The 17,464-nt window shown below is 43.5% G+C and overlaps 1 protein-coding gene across 2 annotated transcripts in view; it reads right to left on the reverse strand.

Moving 5' to 3' along the window:
• Positions 1-17,145, reverse strand: part of klhl32 (kelch-like family member 32) — a 32,615-nt gene extending 15,470 nt beyond the window's left edge. The window contains exons 1-4 of one of the 2 annotated variants that reach the window (XM_020452716.2): positions 16,926-17,145; positions 6,635-6,661; positions 5,587-5,684; positions 4,428-4,608 (exon numbers count right to left, since the gene is read on the reverse strand). In XM_020452716.2, the coding sequence (XP_020308305.2) occupies positions 4,428-4,608; positions 5,587-5,609 (204 nt within the window). In that variant the 5' untranslated portion in view covers positions 5,610-5,684; positions 6,635-6,661; positions 16,926-17,145. The remainder of the gene's footprint in view (positions 1-4,427; positions 4,609-5,586; positions 5,685-6,634; positions 6,662-16,925) is intronic. The other variant, XM_020452707.2, reaches the window with a different exon arrangement.
• Positions 17,146-17,464: the final 319 nt, after the last annotated feature.

A 17,464-nucleotide genomic window follows, 5' to 3' on the forward strand; every position in this document is an offset into this window, starting at 1 on the left:
AGAAGATGGCGTCATACTGTAAGTCTTTTGAGTTCTGCCCCAACTTTGCTTCTTTTGGGGTTTATCTTTACTTTTTTGGATGAAATGTATCCGCTATCAGTTCTTATGATCGACAAGAACTTTTGAACATCAGATCGGCATTTACTAACCTCAATTCCAGCTTCAACTTCAACTCATCTGCCCTGGGCTGTTAGTGTAATTCCGACACAATTTTCGGGCTACCCAAGACGAAACACCACACACTTGATAATAAGATGGATGACCTCAAATCGTGAATTTGATATCAACAGGACTCTCGAACTGCAATATTTTCTGCTTTTCTGAAACATGGCTTTCGGAAAAGATACCCCCCATGGCTATCCAACTCAATGGATTCTCCATTCACCGAGCGGACAGGACATTGAATATAGGGAAATCCTTAGAGGGGGAGGGTATGACTCTTCATCAACAGCAAATGGTGTGCTGACTCTAGCCCAGTGGAAGCCTTTGATGCGTTGTTCACCCGTGTTAGAAGACTTTTAACAATCAGGTATTCTATCACCTGAGAGAGTTGTCAGCTGTTATCATGACTGCTGCATATATTCCACCTCAGGAAAAGAAAAACAACAAGCTGCCACGTAAACTGGACAAGACTATAAACAAGCAGAAAACCATGAACCTGGAAGCTGCTTTTTTGGTTGCCGGTGATTTTAATTCTGCGTCATTAAGACAGGTAATAAATACCCAACTTACATCAACACGTCTCCTTTGCCACTCGGGCTGATAAAGTCCTAGACCACAGTTACTCTACTCACAAGCAAGGCCCTCCCTCATCCCCCGTTCGGCAATCAGATCATGACTATACTCCAGCCTACAAGCAGAAACTCAAACAGGAAGTACCCGTGACGTACTCTGTAGATAAATGGTCCTCTGAATCAGAGGCTATGCTACAGGACTGCTTTGCTAGCGCTGACTGTACCCGGACTCTGCAGATAGCGTCGACAACTAACCACCTCCGCCACCGGCTTCATTAGGAAATGTTGTCCCCGCAGTGAAGGTTCGCTGCTTCCCCAATCAAAAGCCCTAGATCCCCAAGCAAAAGCCCTAGATTAACACCAAGGTTGCAGCCAACCCAGAGACTATGGCTGAGGACAAGAAATCCTGCTACGACCTCCGCAGAACCATCAAACAAGCAACAGGACAAAATAAAAACAAGGTGGAATCCTATTAGACAGGTTCCAACACCCACCGCATGTGTCCAGTCGTGGCCAAAAGTTTTGAGAATGACACAAATATTAATTTCCACAAAGTTTGAGGCTTCAAGTGTCTTTAGATATTTTTGTCAGATGTAATTATACTTCAGTATTCCATAGTAACAAGCATTTTATAAGTGTCAAAGGCTTTCATTGACAATTACATGAAGTTGATGCAAAGAGTCAATATTTGCAGTGTTGACCCTTCTTTTTCAAGACCTCTGCAATCCGCCCTGGCATGCTGTCAATTAACTTCTGGCAGCCCATTCTTGCATAATCAATGCTTGGAGTTGGTCAGAATGAGTGGGTTTTTGTTTGTCCACCGCCTCTTGATCACAAGTTCTTAAGGTCTGGAGAGTTTCCTGGCCATGGACCCATAATATCGATGTTTTGTTCCCCGAGCCACTTAGTTATCGCTTTTGCCTTATGGAAAGGTGCTCCATCATGCTGGAAAAGGCATTGTTTGTCACCAAACTGTTCCTGGATGGCTGGGAGAAGTTGCTCTCGGAGGATGTGTTGGTACCATTCTGTATTCATGGCTGTGTTCTTAGGCAAAATTGTGAGTGAGCCCACTCCCTTGTCTGAGAAGCAACCCCACACATGAATGGTCTCAGGATGCTTTATTGTTGGCATGACACAGGACTGATGGTAGCGCTCACCATGTCTTCTCCGGACAAGCTTTTTTCCGGATGCCCCAAACAATCGGAAAGGGGATTCATCAGAGAAAATGAAAATTTACCCCAGTCCTCAGCAGTCCAATCCCTGTACCTTTTACAGAATATCAGTCTATCCCTGATGTTTTTCCTAGAGAGAAGTGGCTTCTTTGCTGCCCTTCTTGACACCAGGTCATCCTCCAAAAGTCTTTGCCTCACTGTGCGTGCAGATGCACTCACACCTGCCTGCTGCCATTCCTGAGCAAGCTCTGTACTGGTGGTGCCCCGATCCTGCAGCTGAATCAACTTTAGGAGACGGTTCTGGCGCTTAGTGGACTTTCTTGGGCGCCCTGAAGCCTTCTTCACAACAATTGAACCGCTCTCCTTGAAGTTCTTGATGATCCGATAAATGGTTGATTTAGGTGCAATCTCACTGGCAGCAATATCCTTGCCTGTGAAGCCCTTTTTGTGCAAAGCAATGATGACGGCACATGTTTCCTTGCAGGTAACCATGTTTGACAGAGGAAGAACAATGATTCCGAGCACCACCCTCCTTTTGAAGCTTTCAGTCTGTTATTTGAACTCAAACAGCATGACAGGGTGATCTCCAGCTTTGCCCTCGTCAACACTCACACCTGTGTTAACGAGAGAATTACTGACATGATGTCAGCTGGTCCTTTTGTGGCAGGGTTGAAATGCAGTGGAAATGTTTTTTGGGATACAGTTCATTTGCATGGCATAGAGGGACTTTGCAATTAATTGCAATTCATCTGATCACTCTTCATAACATTCTGGATTATATGCAAATTGCCTTCATCCAAACTGAGGCAGCAGACTTTGTGAAAATTAATATTTGTGTAATTCTCAAAACTTTTGGCCACGACTGTACAGTCCATTATGGATTACAAAGGAAGAACCAGCAGTGATCTGCCCAACGATGCCTCTTTACCAGACGAACACAATGCATTTTATACATACTTCGATGTATAGTCCCAGAGGACTAGGTGATCTCGATCACCGAGATCGCAGGCCGGACAGTATTGCCGGACGTGTTCTCAGAGCATGCACAGAACAGCTAGCAGGCATATTTACGGTCATGTTCAACCTCTCCTTGTCCCAGTCTGTAACCCCCACATCTCAAGCTGACCGCCAATATTCCTGTTCTTAAGAACTCTAAGGCTACCTGCCACAAAGACGACCACCCTGTATCACAATCACCACCTGCAATAACATCTGCTAGACTTGTATGTGACCAATACAATTTGATTTAAGTACTTTGAAAGGCTGGTTATGGCACGCATCAACTCCATCATCCCAGACACCCCTGACCCACTCCAATTTGCATACCGCCCCAACAGATCCAAAGATGCAATCTCAACTGCATTCCACACTTCCCTCACCCACATAGATAAGAGGAATACGTGAGAATGCTGTTCATTGACTACAGCGTTCAACACCATAGTCCACTTCAAGCTCATCACCAAGCATGGGACCCTAGGACTGAACACCTCCCTCTGCAACTGGAACCTGGACTTTCTGACGGGACGACCCCAGGTGGTGAGGGTAGGCAACATCACCTCCGCCACGCTGACCCACAACAGTTGTGGGTGAACACGGAGTAGAGGAGTGGGTGTGTGCTTACTCCCCTCCTGTACGCCATGTTCACCCACAACTGCATGGTCATGCACAACTCCAACACCATCATCAAGTTGGTTGACGACATGACGGGGTTAGGCCTGATCACCGGCGAAAATGGGAAGGCCAACAGGGAGGAGGTCAGTGAGTTGGCAGTGTGGTGCCAGAACAACCTCTCCGTCAATGACAGTAAGACCAAGGAGTTGATCGTGGACTACAGAAAACAGGGGGCGAGTACGCTCCTATCCACATCAACAGGGCACTAGTGGAGCAGGTCAAGAGCTTCAAGTTCCTCTGTGTCCAAAAGGACTTAAAATGGTCCACGCACACAGTCAAGAAGATGGAACGACTGTGCCACCTCCCCCTCAGGAGGTTGAAAAGGTTTGGCGTGGGCCCTGAAATCCTTAAAGAGTTATACAGCTGCCAAACTGAGAGCATCTTGACTGGCTGCATCACTGCTTGTTATGGCAACCGCACCACCCTCGATCGTTATGGTGCTATATAGGGTGGTGCAGAACACCCAGTACATCACTCAGGGGCCGAGCTCCCTGAGATTCAGGACCTCTATATCAGGCGGTGTGTGAAAGGGAGGCCCGGAAAACTGATAGAGACTCCAGATACCCAAGCCATAGACTGTTCACTCTGCTTCAGCACGGCAATCGGTACCGGTGCAACAAGTCTGACCTCAACAGGCTCCTGACCAGCTTCTATCTCCAAGCCATAAGACTGCTAAATAGCTAACAAAATGGATACACGGACTTTCTGCATTGACCCTTTTATTCCACAGAACCCTCTGTGGAAAGGTTCTACCTAGAAGCTAAAGAGTTCTTCAAAGAGTTCCCCTATGGGGTCAGACAAATAACAATTTTTTCTAAGAGTGTAGTGTCCTCCCCAGGCCCAAACTCACCCGGAAGTAATCGCTGCACGCCGCCAGCACTGCTTTATGGGCGTGGAACTTCTGGTCGCCGGCGACCAGGGTGACATCACAGAGTAGGCCATCCTTCCTCTGCTGGTTGAGGGCGGAGAGGACAGAGTCCTGGTGAGACTTGGACTGGCATAGCCTCTGGTCTGTTACCAGCTCCTGCCCACTGGGAGGGAGGGACAGAGGGAAGAAAGGAGCAGGAGAGAGAGTGAGGGAAAGGGGGAGATATCAGTCAAGGCTGTGGGAATATCTCTGTCTCTCGTCTCTCTGCTCATCTCAGTCATTTAGCAGATGCTCTTATCCAGAGCGACTTACAGGAGCAATTAGGGTTAAGTGCCTTGCTCAAGGGAACATGGACATATTTTTCACCTATACAAGTGAGGGATTCAAACCAGCGACCTTTCGTTACTGGCCCAACACTCTTAATCGCTAGGCTACCTGCCGCATCTCCTTGTTTGTGTCTCTTGTTCTCCTAGCTGTCCATTTCATATGTCTGTCTATTAGTCAACTAGCTGTCAGTCCTTTTTTCTGCCTGTCTGCAGTTTGGTCTGTCACTACAAATAACTAAATACTGCTGAAGGTATGCGAACACAAGTCTGGTGTGTGTGTGTGTGTGTTATCAGGGTTCGTGGTGAAGCACCGGAGCCCCCTGCTGGCCACCTCTAAGGCCCAGCAGCTGTAGTTCAAGATTGTCAACGGGCTGCTCCTCCCTAACTCTCTGTCCAGGCTGGACAAGGCCTTGAGGGACAGCCTGCCCTTCTACCTACAGTGTGTGTGGCCTGACAGAGTAATAGCCCAGGAATGAGGAACAGGTAGAGGCAGAGTCACGATTCTGGGGGGGGGGGGGGGGGGTTGACTGCTCTTACCACACCTGCCAACATGCTGCCCCACTGAAGCTTAGACCAGCCATGCCAAACTAAGGTTGGTCAGTGATTAGTTAACTGTAGTATATGGGGTGAGCTAACACTGCAGATGGCATTGCAAACTCTCGAAGGGCAAAATGAGTCTCACACCCGAGATTACAAAATGCTGGAAACAGTTGTAGAGCTGTGTGTGTGTGTGTGTGTGTGTGTGTGTGTGTGTGTGTGTGTGTGTTTCACTTGTGGTCATGTGCGTGTACAGATTCACCAGTTTACAGATTTACCTGACACAAGGTTCAGATGGCATGCTCCCGAAGAAGGAGAGAAGAGGTGGAACAGTATTCTGTGATTCCTGAGGGCTTCAGTTACTTCCTGCATTAGCCTGGAAAGAGAAACAGAGAAGGCACATTTCAATCAACTAACTGCTAACCCCTAATACAAAGCAGACTGAAAGTCCACCTGAAACTGAGAGGCACTTCAGCTTAATGAATAGAATGACGAAGACACTTCGTGAATTAGCCATCGGCCAAGAAAGACCACAACCTGGGCTTCGAACTGACCCTATGTGGCTAAGAATAGAATATGTTTCTAAACACCTCTACGTTAATGTGGATGCTACCACGATTACGGATAGTCCTGAATGAATCGTAAATAAGGATGAGTGAGAAAGTTAGACGCACAAATATCAAATGGTGAGAGGTTAGAGTTCCATTGGATAATTTTTGTATTTGTATTTATTATGGATCCCCAGCTACTCTTCCTGGGGTCCAGCAAAATTAAGGCAGTTTATACCATTTTAAAACATTACAATACATTCACAGATTTCACAACACACTGTGTGCCCTCAGGCCCCTACTCCATCCACTACCACATATCTACAGTACTAAATCCATGTGTATGTATAGTGCGTATGTTATCGTGTGTGTGTGTGTGTGTGTGTCTGTGCCAATATTTGTGTTATGGAACAGTGGGGACTGTGAAACAAGGAGTTTTTTAAATCAGTTTTTTACTCAATTTTACTGCTTGCATCAGTTACTTGATATGGAATAGAGTTCCATGTAGTACTGCGTGACTCCCATAGTCTGTCCTGGACTTGGGGACTGTGAAGAGACCTCTTGTGGCATGTCTTGTGGGGTATGCATGGGTGTCCGAGCTGTGTGCCAGTATAATATTTGTGTGTCCAACTTTCTCATTATTCACTTCAATTCAATTAATTCAGCATTACCTGTAATAATGGTAGCGTCCACATTCATGTAGAAGGGTTTACAAACATATTCTATTCTTATTTACAATAAAAGTGACTTCAAAAAAATCACCCAATATATAATTTACCATAATTTCCATTGGGTACAAAATGATCTGAAACACAACCAAAACAAACAGAAAATGCATCAAACATGTGTAGTCACAAGCTTGATGTAGTCAATGCGTGCTAAGAATATGGGACCAAATACTTCACTTTTTACTACTTTAATACACAAGTGAATTTGTCCCAATACTTTTGGTCCCCTAAAAATGGGGGGACTATAATTTCTAGACAGTTTACACGAAATGGATGAAAATACCCTCAAATAAAAGTTGACAGTCTGCACTTTAACTTAGTCATTGTTTGATTTCAAGTATAGAGCCAAAAGATTTTTAAAAATGCTTTACTGTCCCAATAAAGCCACTGCAGGGCCTGGCGGGGCTATTTTAGATTTAAAAATAATAATAAAACGATGTTTTTAAATCAAATCAAATTTTATTTGTCACATTCACATGGTTAGCAGATGTTAATGCGAGTGTAGCGAAATGCTTGTGCTTCTAGTTCTGACAATGCAGTAATAACCAACAAGTAATCTAGCTAACAATTCCAAAACTACTACCTTATAGACACAAGTGTAAGGGGATAAAGAATATGTACATAAAGATATATGAATGAGTGATGGTACAGAGCAGCATAGGCAAGATACAGTAGATGGTATTGAGTGCAGTATATACATATGAGATGAGTATGTAAACAAAGTGGCATAGTTAAAGTGGCTAGTGATACATGTATTACATAAGGATGCAGTAGATGATATAGAGTACAGTATATACGTATACATATGAGATGAATAATGTAGGGTATGTAACTTGGAGTCCACCTGTCTCTTATATATATATATATATATAGTGCCTTATTCGGCCCCCTTGAACTTTGCGACCTTTTGCACGCCCAATTTTTCAGTTTTTGATTTGTTAAAAAAGTTTGAAATATCCAATAAAATGTCGTTCCACTTCATGATTGTGTCCCACTTGTTGTTGATTCTTCACAAAAAAATACAGTTTTATATCTTTATGTTTGAAGCCTGAAATGTGGCAAAGGTCGCAAAGTTCAAGGGGGCCGAATACTTTCGCAAGGCACTATATATATATATATATATATAAAGAAATATAAAAATATATATAAATATAAATATATATATAAATATATATTCAGTAGGAATTATTTATATAGTGTCCACACCATAACACTACTCTCCCCTTAATGTATTTTTACTTCGCAGGGGGATTGAAATTAAGCATACAAATCAACAACAACAGTGTTTCCTTTTCTTTTCCTCACAATACTTAAGAACTTGTGCTAGTGTGACTGCAACTGTAAACAAATAAAGACAAGACATTTTTCTTTCAACTATGTCTGCTTTTCAAAAACACCATGAGTCGCCGAGTCTCAACTACAGCGTCGGTCTGTCAGGAGCCGTGTGACTACGCTGTGATCTGCGCCGTACTCCTGGTGTCCCACGAGACACAGGTGAGGAGTGTCCCAGTGGAGCTGGCTCTGAGGGCACAGGAGTGGGTTGGGTGTTTGAAAGAGAGTCCATCACCCTCTCCTGGAGCCACTGAATGCCCCTGTTCCTCAGAAACAGTTCCCTGTGGTGTTTGAACTTGTGCACTATCACCCACTTTGGAGCAAAGCTCTGTAGCATTAGTGAAGATATCCGCTTGATCATATCACAGATCCAACACTATTAGAATAGACTCTAGTTGGTTGAGTGATTAACCTGGGTCATGTTACAGGTAATTAGTCACAGTTCCTCTTGAGCGCTTGGTGCACTTGGTGGCCCATAGCAGCACCCTGAAAGAAGAGGCTTCAGATGAGGCAGGTGAACCTGCAACCACAGCACTTCTACTTCAATTTTGTCATGAGATCCTCGCTGAGCTTTACAGGAATATGGCTCGGAATATATACAGCAACACCTCCCCCGTAGACATTTTATAGATGTTATATCTTTGTATTCCTACTGCTGTATCATCGAAGGTGCTGTAAAAGTGAGTCTCGGAAATGTCTCATACTAAATATTGATATTATCTAAGATTAGCAAATGACTAATTTCATGAACTTTGTTTGAGGCTACATACATAATCAGTGCACTCAACAGAACAGTGTACTGTCTACACTCGGTTTGTTGTTTTTATGAAATAGTTATCTTTTAAATCATAGCTAAATTTATTGCTATGGATTCTGAGACGCAGTTAGCCTTTAAGGCTGGGACTGCATGTTTGTGTTCCGGATTCCTGTTAAGTAGCAGGTGGTTGCTAGCCGTCATGAAAACGAAGCAGGCTAACGCTAGCAGTGCTAGCCCACTGGTGTTTTCATCCACGGCTGGGCACAAATGCTTTAGTGTGAGATGATTTCCACACAATCACAAGATGGAGATGAGGTGTAACTGAAAACTGGACAGGGATTTGTCAGCGCTAAATCAAATCAAATTGTATTTGTCACATGCGCTGAATACAACAGTGAACAGTGAAATGCTTACTTACAAGCCCTTAACCAACAATGCAGTTTTAAGAAAATACCAACACAAAAAAAAGTAAGAGATAAGAATAACAAATAATTAAAGAGCAGCAGTAAATAACAATAGCGGGGCTATATACAGGGGGTACCGGTACAAAGTCAATGTAATTGAGGTAATATGTACATGTAGGTAGAGTTATTAAAGTGACTATGCATAGATAATAACAGAGAGTAGCACCAGCGTAGAAGGGGGGGGGGCAATGCAAATAATAGCCATTTGATTAGCTGTTCAGGAATCGTATGGCTTGCGGGTAGAAGCTGTTTAGAAGCTTCTTGGACCTAGACTTGGTACTACGATACATCTTGCCGTGTGGTAGCAGAGAGAACAGTCTATAACTAGGGTGGCTCGAGACTGACAATTTTTTGGGCCTTTCTCTGACACCGCCTGGTATAGAGGTCCTGGATGACAGGAAGCTTGGCCCCAGTTATGTACTGGGCCATACACATTACCCTCTGTAGTGCTTTGCAGTCGGAGGCCGAGCAGTTGCCATACCAGGCAGTGATGCAACAAGTCAGGATGCTCTCGATGGTGCAGCTGTAGAACCTTTTGAGGATCTGAGGACCTATGCCAAATCTTTTCAGTCTCCTGAGGGGGAATAGGTTTTGTCATGCCCTCTTCACTACTGTCTTGGTGTGCTTGGACCACGTTAGTTTGTTGGTTAATGTGGACACCAAGGAACTTGAAGCTCTCAACCTGCTCCACTGCAGCCTTGTCGATGAGAATGGGGGAGAGCTCGGTCCTCTTTTTCTGTAGTCCACCATCATCTCCTTTGTCTTGATCACGTTGAGGGAGATGTTGTTGTCCTGGCACCGCACTGCCAGTTCTCTGACTTCCTCCCTATAGGCCGTCTCATCGTTGTCGGTGATCAGGCCTACCACTGTTGTGTCATCAGCAAACTTAATGATGGTGATGGTATATGCACCACCATCAAGCAGAAAAAGAGGACGAGCACTCCCCCAAGAGATCCTCCGACTGCTCGCTGGGCTGCGAGAAAAGGATAACCTGCTTTCTAAGTACACAACCTTGCTGTAGCCCAAGCAAACCGAATCTCAGTTATAAATGCCTCCTATAGCAAAGCTGTTGAGTCGGGTGGAGTTGATCTGCCCCAATCCAACAGACAGATGTTAAGCTCAACTCTGCAGCTCATGTGAGACTGGACACTCGCAAGGCATAGGAGATAGGTAAGGCAGTCTGGCCACCCTTCATCTATCCGAGAAGATCTAATCCAGCTATCAAAGTTTTGGCCTACTTGTGACGGACCTACCAGCCCCGGGAATCAGCACGGATCCTGGGAGTATACCACCAGCCGGTGGCCGCTTAGTGGCACCCTTCTCCCATGACCACCACAGTTCAGGAGGTTGCTGACTCAAGACAGAAGGGTCTTGGGCCATCTTCAACCTTCCTGGTGTTTCCGACGCCATCAGAATTTCGTGATTACGATCTTCTCGCTAGCACAGGGAAGAGAATAATTATCTCCTTCCCCCTCCCGTGCTATCGGAAGGGTTCGGGAACATTTCAGCCGACTCCTTGCTCTAAACGAGTACCTGAAGAAACTTTTAAAAGTTTTTAAAAAAGAGACGGGACTCATCCTAACCGCAGGGGTTCCAGGATTATTTCCAGTGACATCACAAACTGTTTTAGAGACCGACTGACAAGGTCTGGTAGTGCTGCAGTCCTCCCTGTCAGAATAAACAACAGAAGACTTAGAAAGCATTACAACTCCTGTAGAAATGGCACTATGGTTATTGTGAGTAACCTAATTTAATGTTCCTCTAACGCTGCCTTCTAGTGAGTTTATACAAATTGTCACATCCTACCACTCATTGAATATGGAGCTTTTAAAATGTTAGAGAAATCACTAGTAAAACCTTTCTCGTGAATTACCTCATTACTGAGCGCCAAAGTTGATTGCATGTTCCTCACAAAAACACGGATGTCTTCAGACTGTAGTGCCACTCTTATTGAAGCCTCCCACCCAGACCACTATCAGAAAAGGGAAAAGGGTCGGGGGACAGCCTCTATTTTTACTAATGCTCTCAGCTGCAAAGACATTTCATTTGGCTTTGGAGCATCATGCTATACTGTTTAAATGTCAGCCACCAGTGCTGGCTATAACCATGTATAGGCCACCAAAGTACTGCCCCAATTTCTTTACTGATTTCTCTGAACTACTGTCCTTGAGAACTATGATAAAATCATTGTGTTGGGTGATTTCAATATTCATGTTGACAAAGAGACTGACCTCAAGGCCACTGATTTATAAATCTTTTGAGCTCTGTGGACTTTATCCAACAAGTGACCTGGCCCACCCATAACCGTGGCCATACTCTGGACCTGGTTATTACCAAAGGGGTTTTCTATTGACATATCCTCTATTGTTGATGTTGCTTTATCTGATCACCACAGTGGATTTTTCACTACCTTGTTGCCCATAGCACAGGGTAATAATGTACGCATTATTAAGAAATGCTATCTTACCTCTGAAGTTGCTACAGATTCTTTTTAAATTCACTGTATCACAATTCCAGTGGGTCAGACATTCACATACACTAAAGTTGACTGTGCCATTAAACAGCATGGAAAATTCCAGAAAATGATGTCATGGCTTTACAAGCTTCTGATAGGCTACTTGACATTATTTGAGTCAATTGGAGGTGTACCTTTTGATGTATTTCAAGGCCCACCTTCAAACTCAGTGCCTCTTTGCTTGACATCATGAGAAAAATCAGAAGAAATCAGCCAAGACCTCAGAAAAATAATTGTAGGCCTCCACGAGTCTGGTTCATCCTTGGGAGCAATTTCCAAATGCCTGAAGGTACCACGTTCATCTGTACAAACAATAGTACGCAAGTATAAACACCATGGGACCACGCAGCCGTTATACCACTCAGGAAGGAGACGGGTTCTGTCTTCTAGAGATGAACGTACTTTGGTGCGAAAAGAGCAAATCAATCCCAGAACAACAGCAAAGGACCATGTGAAGATGCTGAAGGAAACAGATACAAAAGTATCTATATCCACAGTAAATCAAGTCCTATATCGACATAACCTGAAAGGCCGCTCAGCAAGGAAGAAGCCACTGCTCCAAAACCGCCATAAAAAAGCCAGGCTACGGTTTGCAACTGCACATGGGGACAAAGATCGTACTTTTTGGAGAAATGTCCTCTGGTCTGACGAAACAAAAATAGAACTGTTTGGCCATAATGACCATCGTTATGTTCTGAGGAAAAAGGAGGAGGCTTGCAAGCCGAATAACACCATCCTAACCGTGAAGCACGGGGTTGGCAGCATCATGTTGTGGGGGTGCTTTGCTGCAGGAGGGTTTGGTGCACTTCACAAAATAAATGGCATCATGAGAAGGAAAATTATGCGGATATATTGAAGCAACATCTTAATACATCAGTCAGGAAGTTAAAGCTTGGTTGCAAATGGGTCTTCCAAATGGACAATAACCCCAAGCATACATCCAAAGTTGTGGCAAAATGGCTTAAGGACAACAAAGTCAAGTTATTGGAGTGGCCATCACAAAGCCCTGACCTCAATCCTATAGAAAAGATGTGGGCAGAACTGAGAAAGTGTGTGCGAGCAAGGAGGCCTACAAACGTGACTCAGTTACACCAGCTCTGTCAGGAGGAATGGGCCAAAATTCACCCAACTTATTGTGGGAAGCTTGTGGAAGGCTACACGAAACGTTTGAGTCAAACTATTTAAAGGCAATTCTGCCAAATATTAATTGAGTGTAAGTAAACTTCTGACCCACTGGGAATGTGATGAAAGAAATAAAAGCTGAAATAAATAATTCAATCTGCTATTATTCTGACATTTCACTTTCTTAAAACAAAGTGGTGATCCTAACTGACCTAAGACAGGGAATTTTTACTAGGATTAAATGTCAGGAATTGTGAAAAACTGAGTTTAAATGTATTTGGCTAAGCTGTATGTAAACTTCTGACTTCAACTGTATGTTACCCATTGGCAGCGTTATCAGAAAGCATGGCATTGATTTTCACTGCTACCTAGACGATACACAGCTTTACATTTCTGTATCACCAGAGCCATTTCTGACCCATCCATGATTTTATTACAAGCAGGCTTGACTACGTTAATGCTTTCCTGTCTGGTCTAACCAAGAAAGCCATTGGTTAACTGCAAAACATACAGAATGCTACACACATTACACTGGTTTCAAAGTCTCTGCACTGGCTGCCTGTGCATTTTAGAATACATTTTAAGATTATTCTATTGGTTTTTAAATCATCCCACAATTGTGCACCCCAATACAGTGCCGTGCGAAAGTATTCGGCCCCCTTGAACTTTGCGACCTTTTGCCACATTTCAGGCTTCAAACATAAAGATATAAAACTGTATTTTTTTGTGAAGAATCAACAACAAGTGGGACACAATCATGAAGTGGAACGACATTTATTGGATATTTCAAACTTTTTTAACAAATCAAAAACTGAAAAATTGGGCGTGCAAAATTATTCAGCCCCCTTAAGTTAATACTTTGTAGCGCCACCTTTTGCTGCGATTACAGCTGTAAGTCGCTTGGGGTATGTCTCTATCAGTTTTGCACATCGAGAGACTGACATTTTTTCCCATTCCTCCTTGCAAAACAGCTCGAGCTCAGTGAGGTTGGATGGAGAGCATTTGTGAACAGCAGTTTTCAGTTCTTTCCACAGATTCTCGTTTGGATTCAGGTCTGGACTTTGACTTATTTTTGAACCATTCCATTGTAGATTTTGCTTTATGTTTTGGATCATTGTCTTGTTGGAAGACAAATCTCCGTCCCAGTCTCAGGTCTTTTGCAGACTCCATCAGGTTTTCTTCCAGAATGGTCCTGTATTTGGCTCCATCCATCTTCCCATCAATTTTAACCATCTTCCCTGTCCCTGCTGAAGAAAAGCAGGCCCAAACCATGATGCTGCCACCACCATGTTTGACAGTGGGGATGTGGGTTCAGGGTGATGAGCTGTGTTGCTTTTACGCCAAACATAACGTTTTGCATTGTTGCCAAAAAGTTCAATTTTGGTTTCATCTGACCAGAGCACCTTCTTCCACATGTTTGGTGTGTCTCCCAGGTGGCTTGTGGCAAACTTTAAACAACACTTTTTATGGATATCTTTAAGAAATGGCTTTCTTCTTGCCACTCTTCCATAAAGGCCAGATTTGTGCAATATACGACTGATTGTTGTCCTATGGACAGAGTCTCCCACCTCAGCTGTAGATCTCTGCAGTTCATCCAGAGTGATCATGGGCCTCTTGGCTGCATCTCTGATCAGTCTTCTCCTTGTATGAGCTGAAAGTTTAGAGGGACGGCCAGGTCTTGGTAGATTTGCAGTGGTCTGATACTCCTTCCATTTCAATATTATCGCTTGCACAGTGCTCCTTGGGATGTTTAAAGCTTGGGAAATCTTTTTGTATCCAAACCCGGCTTTAAACTTCTTCACAACAGTATCTCGGACCTGCCTGGTGTGTTCCTTGTTCTTCATGATGCTCTCTGCGCTTTTAACGGACCTCTGAGACTATCACAGTGCAGGTGCATTTATACAGAGACTTGATTACACACAGGTGGATTGTATTTATCATCATTAGTCATTTAGGTCAACATTGGATCATTCAGAGATCCTCACTGAACTTCTGGAGAGAGTTTGCTGCACTGAAAGTAAAGGGGCTGAATAATTTAGCACGCCCAATTTTTCAGTTTTTGAATTGTTAAAAAAGTTTGAAATATCCAATAAATGTCGTTCCACTTCATGATTGTGTCCCACTTGTTGTTGATTCTTCACAAAAAAATACAGTTTTATATCTTTATGTTTGAAGCCTTAAATGTGGCAAAAGGTCGCAAAGTTCAAGGGGGCCGAATACTTTCGCAAGGCACTGTACATATCAGTCATGCTTTTGAGTTATGTACCCAGTAGGTAGCTCAGGTCCTCTGGCACTGGCATTTTAGCTATCCCAAAGCCTAGGACCAAGAGGCATGGAAAGGTAGCCCTTAGTTACTATGCCCCCAGCCTCTGGAATAGCCTGCCAGAGAATCTGATGGGGGGCTGAAACTGTGGACACATTTAAAAGAGACACCTTATTAGCTTTGCTTTTTACTTAGGGTACTTTTTTATTATTCAGTTTTATCCTCTTATGTTGTTTGTGTAGTAATATATATATATTATATATATATTGTTGTTTGTGTAGTAATATATATATATATATATATATATATAAATAAATAAAACTTTCCTGGGTAGCTTATATAAAACTGAAATCATTATAATACGCTGTATTTCTAATCATTGTATTTCTCACAATAACTAATTCTATTTCTGATTTTATTGCAGATAATGTTCAGCAGATGCCTTATCTGCTTGAGTTCAGCCGCAGCAGGGTGACACTTCTGCATAGATGTCTTGCTGGACTGTTGGTCTCTTCTGACGAGGGTGTTTTCCTGTTAGCATGGGTGGGTTGTGAGGTAAGGGATGCTGTCCACTCTGGAAGGGGCCCAATGGTGCGGGCTGGTGTTGGCCTCTCTGGATGGGGCCCGATTGTGTAGGGTGGAGTGGTGCTGGTCTCTCTGGGTGGCTGATGGTCATGATCTTGGAGCATGTATGGCAGAGTTCCTCTTATTTTTGCTTTGTCCCAGAGCAGTTTCTTTCAGTTTCCTAGCAAAGACGTTGACACCTGTTTTTTTCAAGTGTACTAGGTCGTACATCAGCTGGGGGTGAACATCAAAGGGATTGTTCTTTAGGGAAACATTGTCCAAGAGAGCTCAGCTTTGTTGCTCTGAATAATGTGGAAGGGCACATCTCCATGTGGCAACAGGGTGGACATAGTAATTTTGGCTGCCACATGCTGCATTGCAGGAGGTACATGTCCTTTCATTGCCATCAAATCATTGATAAATCATGTTAAAATGCAAGAGTCATGGATTTACAAAGGCCTACAAAACTATTTGGCCTGTAATGTGAAATCACGTCAGATGGTTTGTTGTGTGCGATCGATTACATTAAGGTAGGATACGCTATGCATTTGTGATAATTTAATGATTATCTGAGTGCCTCAATTTTGGCCCACCTAAATTTTTTTGCTGGCCCAGCCACCAATAGATTTCTGTCTACACCACTGGTTCACGGAGTGACCTTCAGATGCATGACCATAGGAATCAAGAGAACGAGAGAGAGTGACGGGATACCACATTACACATCTGTCCTGTCCAATATCTGCCTTTTATGCTGCTCCAGTGAAAATGCCACTTCTAGTTTTTCAAGCTTTGGACACGTAGCCTAGGCTGGATATATGCTAACCTACTTTGCTGTACCATATTTTATTGCCAAACATAATGTCCATACATGACTCGCGAATTGAACGATGTTTGATGGTTAACACGATATGTCCATGTTTATACATGGATAACGTAGCCTACAATTGACATCGCATGAAAAGTACGCGCTGGTAGATTAAATAGAAGCAGGCCGGCGGTGTTGAGTATTTAATCAGTGCCGCTTGAGCCCGTTTCAGCCGAGGAGTCCGCAGGCCTTGGTCATCCCCTCTTAAATATCAGAGCTGTCAAACGTTTCCTAGCAACAAGGCAGCGGATCGTTCGGCCGAGAGAGAAGAAAAAAACACGGGGTATTTGGGATAAACCCCGGTCTCACCAAAGTGTCCTGACCGCATAAACCTAGTCTCCGAATTGAACCCAAAACATATTTCCCGGTATAATTATGCACTTCTCGCATTTAATAACCACCCAAACCACGTATGCAGTAAGATTCTCCTGATGATGCACACCCAACGAGCTTACGCACCTCATACGACTGTTCTCTGGCCCTGTCCCCTCAGCGGTTCCGTTTTGTTGACAATCTGTTTTCTCCCATTTGATATCCCTTCGTGTTGCATTTGTGGTGAGCAGTTGAAACGAGTGCTGGTAAACAAGTTGGTCTGCGGTTTTACAGTCAGTTGTCTTGGACACTTGAGATGGTTACATTGTATTAGCTAAATTGTCACATTCAAACCCCTCCTCTTGATGTGGTCACATGCATTCGGTCATGTGGTATACAGCGCCATCAAGTGGTTGAATTGCTGTATGAGTACGTCTAGTAGGTTATGGGGCTTAGCCGTTATATTTTATAGGCTAGTGATAGACTATGGCCCAATCGAGAAATGGTCCCAGTTTGTGCTCTTGATTTGAATCGATTTTTTACTTTGATTTTACCATTTAAAATAAATGAAAATGTTAAACCAGGCATTTACATATACCCACAGTGGTGATATATACACACAAAAAAGTAAATACTTCAAATCAAATTGTATTTGTCAAATGTGCCGAATACAACAGGTGTAGTAG

The sequence above is a fragment of the Oncorhynchus kisutch genome, linkage group LG2 (assembly GCF_002021735.2).
Source record: "Oncorhynchus kisutch isolate 150728-3 linkage group LG2, Okis_V2, whole genome shotgun sequence".
Classification (NCBI taxonomy): domain Eukaryota; kingdom Metazoa; phylum Chordata; class Actinopteri; order Salmoniformes; family Salmonidae; genus Oncorhynchus; species Oncorhynchus kisutch.